Source organism: Prunus dulcis, chromosome 1 (genome assembly GCF_902201215.1).
Source record: "Prunus dulcis chromosome 1, ALMONDv2, whole genome shotgun sequence".
Lineage (NCBI taxonomy): Eukaryota > Viridiplantae > Streptophyta > Magnoliopsida > Rosales > Rosaceae > Prunus > Prunus dulcis.
In genome coordinates this window covers 18,153,544-18,165,292 of record NC_047650.1, presented here as the reverse complement: position 1 = coordinate 18,165,292, position 11,749 = coordinate 18,153,544, and the positions used below count along the sequence as shown (strand labels likewise).

At 38.9% G+C, this 11,749-nt stretch overlaps 1 protein-coding gene across 1 annotated transcript; it reads left to right on the top strand.

The window, feature by feature from the left end:
* The first annotated feature begins 2,937 nt into the window (after positions 1-2,937).
* Positions 2,938-8,267, top strand: LOC117614965. The gene is made up of 11 exons (XM_034343917.1): positions 2,938-3,380; positions 4,119-4,252; positions 5,058-5,191; positions 5,276-5,484; positions 5,633-5,911; positions 6,013-6,071; positions 6,238-6,274; positions 6,386-6,457; positions 6,603-6,753; positions 7,178-7,321; positions 7,455-8,267. Exons 2-11 carry the CDS (start codon positions 4,126-4,128, stop codon positions 7,872-7,874), a joined length of 1,632 nt encoding a protein of 543 aa, XP_034199808.1. The 5' UTR covers positions 2,938-3,380; positions 4,119-4,125; the 3' UTR covers positions 7,875-8,267.
* The last annotated feature ends 3,482 nt before the right edge of the window (positions 8,268-11,749 follow it).

Here is an 11,749-nt window from a genome sequence, read left to right as displayed (position 1 = left end):
TACTGTCATGTGTTGCTAATGGTCCTTACAAAGCTCTAGTACACTAAGAGCGATTTAGGGTGCAGAAATGAGAGAAACTCAAAATGTGGACTTATTTTATTTCTGGTAGCATATAACCAGAAGACATTTGTATAAGTGGGCTACTAACTTACTATTGTAGATAGCACACGTCACTAGTAAACAGCTAGTGGTGATAGCTTTTGAGTGAAATCGGTGAATACGAAGAAACATGATAAATTGAATAAACTAGAAGCGGTTGGGCTCGGTTCCAACCGACAAATTGCCGTGTTGAACAAGCAGAACTTGACAAAATCACTGTTGAGATGAACATTGGAAATCATACCAGCAACAAGGCATGGCAGAGAAATCTTCAAGTTCTGTATAATAAATTGCTTGCACTCGTATGAAACTTTCAAATGACCTAAAATAGGATGAAGATGGATGTTGCTGATAGAATTTTAGATTGCCACGATGTGTTCATGCGTCTCCAACCATGTTGCCAACACTCTGGTATTTACAAATTCATCGTTTTGAACTCCCACTAAATACATCTTGTGTTTCATGTATCCTCAATTGCACCGATGGCAACAACATGAGAAGCTGAATGGGAGGAATATTCAAAATATCCTAATTACATGTTGATTAATTTAATTCCGTGGAAATGATTTCCTGTTTCAGACAACATTGGAAAATGCCCTATCACAAACTTGTATAAATAAGGTGGTCCATTTTTATAATAATATTCAAGATTGACGGAGTTTAAACATTGAATCATAAAGAAAGAATAAAATGACCAATGGGGTGTCAGTTGAATTGGCTCAGGTCTTTGGTGTGCTCCCAAGTGATTCTGGGTTGAAGCTCCTATGGTACCTGTGTGTGTGAGTTTCCTCTCTCTCCTTCATAATTTTAACCCAAAAAAAAAAGGCCGAGAAAATACCGAGCGAACATAAACTAGGTACAAAAAAGAAAAAAAAAATTGATGTAATGCTTTGAGCTTTTGTTTTGACTACTATAATTGCTTTGAGCTTATCTAGGTCTTTCATTCCATGCAAACTTTTTGCAAGTAATCTTCATCAACCCTCAAACGTCATGAATGAACGAGTAGAGCTCGAGCCTAAATCCATCTATCTGGTGATAGACGAGCAGCTCACGAGGTTTCGAGTCGAATATACCAAAAATCAGTCTTGTTTCCGCGAGCCGAGTTTTATACAAACCTGTAAATACATACATGCGAGCACTTTAACTTTATTATAACATGTGACCACCCTCCCAAGTGCTATATTCCACAGGTCAGAGCTAAATGGCAGCGGCCGCAGTTCGGGGCTATAAAAAGCAATGTGGATGGAGTTATTCACGTCGCATCAGGTCTTGGTGGGGTTGGTTTGTTGGCTCGAAACTATGAAATCTCTTTTCTTGCTTGCAAGTTGATAGTGCCACGGTGTCTCCAATATGCACTAAGAGAAGGCTTATTCTTTGCTGCCAAGTGGTCAGATCTGGTGTGCCATATTGAAGCAGATTCTCAAGGAGTGCTTCACTTAGTGCAACAAGGTCAAGCCTGATATGTCCCATCTAGATTGTTTAATTGAGGATTGTAAAACGCTATTGGGTAGACTGGAGACCACCTTATTGAGGTATATGGGGAAGACTGGTAATGGGGTTTATACTCTAGCATGTGTGGTATTCTTTTTTATTCTGGGATTTTTCCCGTGTGGTTTTTTCTGAGAAGATTTTAACGAGGTCACCAAAAACATGCCCAATATTTTCACTTTCCATAGAAATGAAATCTGTCATTTTTCTATAAAAACAAAAAACAAAAAACATTTGACCACCCAAAAAACACAAACCTTAAAGTTTTGCCACATTTTTTAGCCCATTATTTATGAAGGTATACCGATTAGGAGTAGGCCTATATCAACAACAGTCCTAACCTATCAAGGAAGGATCAACTTCCAAAGTGCATGCACATGTCACATCTTTGCTGCGTAGTGCATGTGGTACTTGCCCGGCGACTATAGTCTATATATCAACATCAATGGTCATCCATTTAACACAATGAAAGAACATCCACAAATTTAGGCAGGCAGCTTCCTTTTCTTTATTTATTGTGTTTTTTTGACTTTCCATTTGTTAGATATAAATAAAAGGAAGAGAGAGAGAGAGAGAGAGAGAGCCACCGTTTGGTTTTTCTTTTCCCTCACCTTTATCATGTTTTTGGGTTTTCTTTTAATGAATAAATGAAGTAGCGTCATGAGCTTTGACCGTTTTAGAACCTAGATGTGATTATACGCAAGAATGGAAATAGAAACAGAAGAATTATGCAAGTGACGAATATGCCCATGAGGCCCATGACCAGAAAGTCTTTAACTTGAACAGAACCACATTTGTTGTTTTTTGACTTTTTGAGAGAGAGGTTTTGGTAGGGAACTTATGTTATGTTTATTTATTAGGAATGGATATTGGAATGGTTTTAATTCATGTTTTTTTTTTAAATTTTTTTTTAAATATTTGCTAACACATGAGTATTGGAACGATTACAATTCCTCACTTCTCTCACCTTACTAACATATAAGTATTGGAATAAAAAAATCATGTGAGTGTCACGATAAAATCCGTAATCAAATACCCTCAAAATTAGGAATTAGATCAAATAAAAGGAGTAGTTGATTTGATTCCTATTTCTTAATTATCCTTTCTAAGTTACCTAATTCATGACTTCTCCCATTCTCCCATTCATGATAAGTAATCATGTTATTATTTCCAAACCCCATCAAGTTCGTACTTTTTTAAAGCTATATGATGAAGTAGTTGTATGTGAGAAATGGGTTAAGTTGGAAAAACCAAATCTCCTTCTCTCTCTCTCTCTCTCTCTCTCTCTCTCTCTCTCTCTCTCTCTCTCTCCGCACGCACAAATATATAGAAATGTTTGACACGGTTTCGTTCAGCTTCATACATTCTTATCTTTTATTTATTTATTTTTAATTACCAAGTAAAGTGGGGGTAACCTTTTCTTTAATCAGTTTGAAAATCAAGAAAAGATATTTCATGTTGTGGGTACCGGTACCAAATAAGAAATTCTAGAGGTGTTTCAGTTGAGGTTCTTGACTTGGGTTTTGGCCTCTTTAGACTTGGAGGACACCAACCAAGAAAAGCATTTGAAGAGTCCCAGTTTCTAGATGTATATTTACACACATATAAATTCGATGATCACTCTCATGGTTTTGAGAGAGATCATTCACTTGGCCGATCAGAGAAATATCAACGTTCTGTTAATTTGTTGAAGCAGTAATGATGATTTTGCAAAGAAGAATCCATTGAAGAAAAAAGCTTCCATATTCATTCAAGGTTTTGGGAAACCTTTACTTTTCATCTCTGAATTGCAGGTAACTTCAAGGAAAAAACTCATTCATTTCCTTTAGTCCTATCCTACGTTAATGGTTTCTAGTTTACAAACCTCTTTCTGGGAAAATTATTGGTAAACTTTTTCTTAATTTCGTATCGTTGATTGAACTTCATGATCATATTTCTTGATCTCAAAGTAAATTGTTAATTAAGGTGTAAATTTATGCTCAAATTTCTCTCCAACATGCATGAAAATATCAATGTTATATATTAAGCCCTTAATTAGAGTTACACGTCAGGTAAAGCTTTTTATATCATCATGCGCGTGTTGTAGTGGTTAAACAAAACCACTCCACAATTAACGACTTGACTTGTGGTTTTGTAATTAGAAACAAAATCTGATGTAATTTAATTTGGAGGAAATGTAATTACTCTATTTAATAAGAAACAAAAGGAAACCGTACCAAATATATATTACAATCATGCAAAACTTAATTTCGAACTCTTACCGTGTAATATTTCTCTCTCTCTCTCTCTCTCTCTCTCTCTCTCTCTCTCTCTCTCTCTCTCTCTCTCTCTCTGTGTGTGTCTCTGTGGTTAGGTTGATTCTGGGTTTTGGTCATTCCTTAAATTTGTGTGATTGGTGCAGCTTTTTCACTTTTGTGAGTAAGACCAATATATCTTAAGAAATATATATATATATATATACATGTTGGTCAATTTGCTTAGCTTGCAGCAAAATTGTGATCTTATTATGGATTTATTACTTATTTGGGCAGGTCAGAGATGGGCAGCTCAATAATTCTCAGGTACACCCTAGTTTCCATGATGGTGATTTTAGCCTTGAGGACACCAGAAATACAAGGACAATCCATTCCATCCGCTAACTTTGCACCCCCACAAGTCCAAGCAGGTGAGCATGCATTGATATCATATGTTCCTTTCTTTTCTTTTCTTTCCTTTTTTTTATTTATTTTTATATATATCTTTCAAAATAACTATTTTATGTAGTTGAAAGTTTCAGGTTTAAAATAATGAATTGACATTTGGAATGAGTTAAAAGTAAATTGGAGTTGGGATTAGAAATTAAAATAAAGCTAGATGAGGCCGAGAAACTAATTCATGTCTTCTTCTTTTTTTGGTTTTAATGGCAATCCTGCCTTTGGCCATCTTAGCTATTGCAAGTCAAGCAAGACTAGCTAGCCAAAAATGAAAGACATGATGGTAGAAAAAAAGAAAAATTTGCTTTGACCACAATATTTTCGTAAAAGACTTATGAGTCAAGTGATTCCCTGCATTCAAGGAGTGTTCAATATATTTGTTTTTGTTTCCTCTCTCCTCGCCTTGGCGCTTTAACCCTTTTATTCTTGTTGCCCATGCCCTCCCTTCCCCCCCTAACCCTACCACTTTTGCAAGCAAAATTATCAATTTTAAATTTCTCTGGTGGGTAGAATAGTTTTTTTCTTTTATTAAAAAAAGTCAATGAAGGGAAGACAATAGAAGTCACCGGAAAAATTATCAAAATTTTTGAAATTCCAAAAGACAGTTCTATTATGATTCCAAAATTTCAGAATTTCTATATGCCCTTCAAATTCAAAGTTTCAAGTTTCCAAATATGAAGAAGAATAAAAATTGAAACAGAACTCAATGACAAAACCATGCAAGAAATTACAATTCAATGGAATCTTAATAACTTCCTTAATTTTCTTCTTTCCAAGAGAGCAAATTGATTCAGGCAAACAATGCATCAGAGCCCATGAGACAGTCAGATAACACTGTGAGAGTGGATCCCTTAGATAATTTCAACAAATACAGAGGAGGATTTAACCTTACCAACAAGCATTACTGGAGTGTAAATCTCTCTCTCTCTCTCTCTCTCTCTCTCTCAATCCAAAAGTAATTAGTAAATTGACTTTGATGGTGTTGTTTTGTGCAGTCAACTGTATTTACTGGAGTTCATGGATATGCACTTGGGGTGCTGTGGCTTTTGTGTGGAATTTTATATGGGTGCTTCCTTTTAGCAACCAGACTTTGTTGTAAAAATAGGAAGAGGGGAAAGCTGAAGAAAAGACAACTTTGTCATAAGCAGTGTTACCTCTGGCAGTGGCACATTTTCCTTGCCATATTCTTTACACTCTTTGCAATGTAAGTCATTCAAACTCTGCACAATTTAAGACCGAAATTTAACCATCTTTTGCTTAAATTTCATATCCAAATTCTGTTTATTTGAAATGGAACATCAAGTTTCTCAATGTTTGTAATTCTATGAGACTAACAAGCAATATCCATGCAGAGTGGCATTTGGATTAGTTTTAGGGGGCAACGCGAGATTTCATTCGCAAGCAAAATCTGTGGTGAACATTATCATAACCACTGCAGACGAAGCATCAGGAACCATATACAACACAACAGGAGCAATGAAAGAAATGAGAAACAACTTAGATTCAACTGGAAATACTGAGGTTTCAAGCTTCCTCACCTCCACATCCCAGAAACTTGATACTGGAGCTGCAGATATAGAAAGGCAGGCTAAGAAGAACAGGCGTCTGATTGACAAGGGTCTCAAGATAGTGTAAGTAATCTTTTAATTCCAAAGCCTTCACAAATCCTAAGTTTCAACCCAATCTGAATCAGTGCATGTTAATAATAATAATGATATATTTGTGTCTGCAGGTATATAGTAACCACAGTGGCTATTTCCTTGAATTTGGTTGCAGTGATTGCTCTGTCAGGTGGGTGTGTGAGTTCATTTGTTTGCAAGTGTGTGTGATTTTTTATCAGTGGCTGTGAACATTATGGAGCTTAAGTAACGTTGAAATATTTCATCTGTAAATTGCATGAATTCATGAATATCATTCATCCGTAAATATCACTGAAGTTGTATTCTCCCTGCTGCAGTGTCTGGATTTTTGAAATTACAACGGCTAGTTTACATGTAAGTGTAGAATTTAAAAGGTGATTTGAACATGGAAAATACTTATATTCATTACTGGAGAACATTCAAATGCAATTTTCCTAATGGTATAATGCTTTTGCTTTCTTGCAGGCTCATTATACTATGCTGGTTCTTAACTGTTTTGTGCTGGATATTCTTTGGGCTGTATTTCTTCTTAGCAGAGTATGTCCATTTCTTTTCCTTTCCTGAAGTAATAATATATTCTCAAAGAGCATTTAGTATGGCTCCATAAATGAAGCAACAAGAAGCAATCCAGGCAAGAGGTTGGAGAGTACTAATTGGAACGAAACATGTCATTCTATTTCAGGTTTTCAAGTGACACATGCACAGCTCTTGAAAATTTCCAACAGAATCCCAACAACAACAGCTTGAGCTCAATCCTCCCCTGTGATGAATTGCTTTCAGCAAAATCAGTCCTAAATGATGTTGGTGCGGGGATCTACAGCCTTGTTAAAGTGGTAAGATTGATTCGTGTATTTTGGTATCGAAGGAACAAAGAAATAACTTTTTTCGAAGTTGCGGAGAAATATTTCATCCCTTCCAGTAACCTTAAAATTTGGTACATCAGATTCATGACCTTTTTTTATGTTATTTATCGTAAAATATTTTAAGACATGAAGTTTGTCAGTCATGAAATGTTGAAACCAAATATATGATTTACTCAAATATAATGGGATCAAAATTAATGAAGGAAATGAATTATGTCATTAAAGAATGAAAAGTAACAGAGAACCAAAGGCAAGCAGATAATAGGGGCCAATGCTCTGACTGATCAACTTTGCATTGAAGAAGCAATTGTTCAACTGCAAAAGGACACTTGTGACAAATTATTAGATACTATAGTTACATAATACAAAATACTTGTAACTCTTAAATCTTCAGGTGAATGCAAACATATCATCAACACAAGGAACATCATCTCAAAGTATAGAATATGTATGCAATCCCTTCTCAGAACCACCAGAGTACAATTACCAGCCAGAAAACTGTCCGGCTAATTCAGTACGAATCGGAGACATCCCAGAGGTATGCTAAAAATAAGTTCAATGATTTTAAGCAAGCTCTTATGTTTTCCACACTTCAAACTTATTACTACTTTTTTGAATAATTCACTATTTCAGTATGCCTGTTGAATCCATGTCTGTGTTTAATGTTGAAGGTCTTGAGGGAACTTAGTTGTTCAGATGCAAGCAATGGAAGCTGCGAAAATGGAGTGTTCATATCGGACAGCGATTACAAACTGGTGGAGCTTTACACAAGTTCCATACAAAATCTACTAAATTCATACCCGGGAATGGAAAGTCTAGTAGAATGTCAGACAGTGAAGGATGCTTTCTCTGAAATCCTTGTCAAACACTGCAAATCTTTGAAGCGATACGTTAAGATGGTTTGGGCGGCAATGGTCTTTCTTGCAACACTAATGGCGCTCTTGGTTCTGTTGTGGACAACACAAGCCAATCATGAGCAGAACCATCATTTGGCAGATGGTTTTGTGAACCCCCATTCTGCAGCAGTAATTAAGCTGGAGTTGAGCATAGCTACAGGACTTAAAAAGAACCCAAATCCTAGCATAGTTTAGAATATAGCAACACATACTCAAATCCAAGTATGGAACAAAAAGCGCAAGCGAGTTCCAACAAAGGTTTTAGTACAGGATAGACTACAGAGATACAAAATTGTACATACACTGGCAGAAATTTAAAAACACAGAAAGAAAAAAGAAAAGGAAGAACAGTCTCTGGTGGAGGATTAGAATTTGATTTTCGTGCCAGAAATCAGGTGCACAATTCTATCCTTCATTAATGTATAGTTCACCAAACATACAAATACACATTTTCAATCATGTGCATAAAACCACACAGAGAGGCCATAATTGGAGAGTCGAACTTGTAACCCGTGTCTCTGGACTAGCTTCTAGTTGTCAACTTCAGAAACTTGGGCTGTTTCCAGCAACAAACTGAAGCCGGGCACAAGGTGGGACCCAGCAATTTGGGCTGGCCCGAGTGAGTTTTGGTGCTGATGTCAGTGAGCTACAGTGCTACAGTGTGCTACAGTCTACAGTCCGCTACAGTCCGCGTGTCGCACTTTGGGCTCTCCGATCAGATTTTTTTTTCGCCAATCCAACGTAGCCAATTTTTGTGCAATAAAAAAATGAAAAAAATTACCAAAAAATAGAATTTTTTTTTCTATAAATACCAAAATTTTATCCGATTGTGATATGAATTTTATAATAAATATTGACACGTACGAACCCAAAAATCTTATCCAAAAATATTATCCAAATTAATTGTTTCGATAAACAAATTTGTGAAAAAAACAAAAAAATGAATAGATTTGCCATTTGCCATGGCAACGGGTGGAAACACACAACACTATTTGCAAGGGCAACCACTATTCACGTGAATAGTGGCTGCCCTAGCTCCCCCCTTGCCATGGCAAAGGGCAAATGGGTGGAGTTGCTCTTAAGGCCATCCCTCTTTTAACCTCATTTGTATAAAATTAAGAGCTTTTTAGATATAGGTCCATTTTCATCAAGATATAATGGATGTAGTCCACATGCTCACCCTTTTCAATTGCAGTCCATTCTCGTCAAGTAAGCAATTAGTATGTCCATAAATTTTAAGGAATTTGCAGTATAAATGGAATTATATCAAAACACTTTCCTAAAATTCAGAATTTTCCTTATATATATATATGTGTATATGTGTTTCCTTATATATGTGGGAACCGAATTACATCAGACCCTAGGTCAAATAATTCCTTCAATTTGGGGATTATTTGACCTAATTGGGATTTAATCAACCTAATTGGGAGTTACTCAGTTTAATTGGAGATTACCCAATTAAATGGAACGTTACCTAATTAGGTTGAGAATTGATTTGATTCTTACCACAATTCCCAATTAAATGAGGAGTTACCTAATTAAATTAGGATTTGATTTGATACCTACCACAATTAGGGATTTGATTTACCCTAATAAATCAAATCAATTCCAAATAGAGGAGGAATAATTCCCTTCCATCTACGGAATTATTCCTCTGAAACCCTAGCCTCCAAGACCACTATAAAAAGATGGCCACACACAAGGGTTGAGGTACGTCTGAAATCTCTACTGAAACTCTGCAGAAAATTCCTCTCAAACCCTAGCCATCTCTTTTCTCTCTCTCTTTTACACAAGACTCTGGCCTCCCGGTTTACACCTTAAACACATTTCCGTACCCTAGTTAGCTAGTGTTTTTCTTACAAACTCTTGAACTAATTTAGGCATCGGAGGGCCTTTGGCCAACACCCCCTGGGTGTGGTCCTCTTATTTGTTCTATTTTACAGGGAGAAAGAGGCGGCGGAGAAGAAAGGGGTATCTTTAGAACCGAATATTCTCGTGGGGAAATTTGCTCCCACAAATTGGTGCTTTCATTGAGAGCACGAGTTATACTCAACGAGTGCTCAAGGAATCCGTTCCTCCTATTTTTCAATCCACCGAAGCCTTTCAAACAACCATGGTTGGAAGCAAGAAGACGAGAGGCAAAATCGCCGCGATGGCTAAATAAGTGACAGCCCAAAGCCACTCCACCCAAGATCCCGCGATTGACACCACTATGCCACCTCCGGACTTGCAGTTGAGACCACCGCACCGGCCACCGCCGTCGAACATGGTGGAACCTCCCATCAAGGTGGGCTCATTACCACCGCAGACTTAGGCCCGGTCTTGGAGCAACTCCAAGCTTTCCCTCCATTGCCTCAACGTTTGACGCACGCTCCCGCGTACACCTCCTATGAAACCCTAGCCCGTGTGCAATTGGGCTCCACACACTTCTCTCCTCCCGATCCACGAAGTCAAGGAGACCTTAATCTGAGAGTTGACCAGCTAGCCCAGAGAATGGATGACCAAAGCAATCTAATGAGGCAGCTCCTCAACCAAATAACCTTGGCTCAAAACCTTGGCCTTGGACAACTGGCCGATGAGAGAAGGATGGACGAACGCCCCAGTAGACAACTCGATGGGTACCAAGCAGGCAGAGCAGGAGTGAGCAAACAAGGCGAGGGACAACAACATGATCGGCCTGCCGACATGTTGCAAGCATTTGTGATCCACATTCAGAGCAAATTGAGTCTAAGGGACAACGTGCACGAAAGGTTCGGCCCACGACTTGACATCTGCACCCTCTTGGGCCCGCAGGGAAATGTTAATCAAAGGCTAGGCCCCCAGGGAGGTCAGCTAGACAACCATCGCAATGAGGATCTTGAAGAAAGGCGTTCAGCTGTCTACTTGCAGAGGAGCATTCATGAAAGGCTAGGCCCCCAAGGAGGTCAACTGGATAACCCTCACAATGAGGACCATGAGGAAAGGCACTTCGTTGCTCATTCTCTAAGAGTCGATTCTCGTCGACAAGCTATTAAAAAACCTTCGCAAGCGCAGTCCACCAACACACCACGTAGGCAGCGTAAGCGAGAAGGTTGACCCTCGGAAACCAACGAGGAAGTCAGTCAGCATTGTCCAAATTGTGAAGGTCGCCAACGTGGCTGACCAGCAATGTGTGTGGAAGACGTGGAGAAGCTTGTGAATGACCGACTTCGAGACTTGAAGACCGACGAAAATTTCGAAGATGCACTACGTAAGGAGATAGACTAGGCAAACTCTACGCCTTTCATTGCCGAAATCGAGCAGGCTACTCCCCCGAAGTGATTCTCAACGCCCACATTCACGCACTTCAAGGGGGATTTCGATCCCGAGAGCCACCTAAAACACTTCAAAAGTGTCATGATACTCCACAAGGCCGACGATGCGCTGATGTGCAAGGCGTTTGCGATGACCTTGCGAGGAGCTGCCCAAGACTGGTTCCACACTTTGCCATCCGGGTCGATCAGCAGCTTCAAGGAGCTGACTTATGTCTTCACCAAAGAATACACCTCTTACCCGACAATTAAGAACAACCCTGACCACTTGTACAACTTGCGCAAGAAGTCCGATGAATCCCTTTGAGATTACATCAAGAGATTCAAAGTCGAAAAGGCCAACATTGTAGGATGTGACGACCAAATCGCTTCATCTGCTTTCAAGAAAAGCCCTCCGGCTAAGCATGACTTGTATCGCGAGTGACCATCACTCCCAGCCAGACTCTGGCAGAGGTCTACGAGACCGCGGAACGCTATGCGCTCTGGGATGACAACCGAATCGCAGCAAAGAAGTCTACTAAGCAGGAAGATCAACCGACTAAGCGGGCATGCCAAAGAAGCGATGGATTTAGCAATAGGAACAAGGACAAGAGCAGGTCGCACCCACAAGGGGACGCTAAGGTAGGGGAGAACTACAGCAAGTTCACCATCCCCATACATCAAATCTTGGCCCAAGTGAAGAACAAACCTTGGGTAAGAAGACCCGTACCCTTGAAAGGAGATCCGGACAAGAGGGATACTAGCAAACACTGTGTTTTTCATGGAACGCACGGGCACACA

Excerpts from the sequence above, each read along its gene's own strand:
- LOC117614965 (XM_034343917.1), top strand. The coding sequence starts at position 4,126 with ATGGGCAGCTCAATAATTCTCAGGTACACCCTAGTTTCCATGATGGTG. Across the intron at positions 4,253-5,057 it reads ACCCCCACAAGTCCAAGCAG|AGAGCAAATTGATTCAGGCA; the intron begins GTGAGCATGCAT and ends CTTCTTTCCAAG. Across the intron at positions 5,912-6,012 it reads GACAAGGGTCTCAAGATAGT|GTATATAGTAACCACAGTGG; the intron begins GTAAGTAATCTT and ends TTGTGTCTGCAG.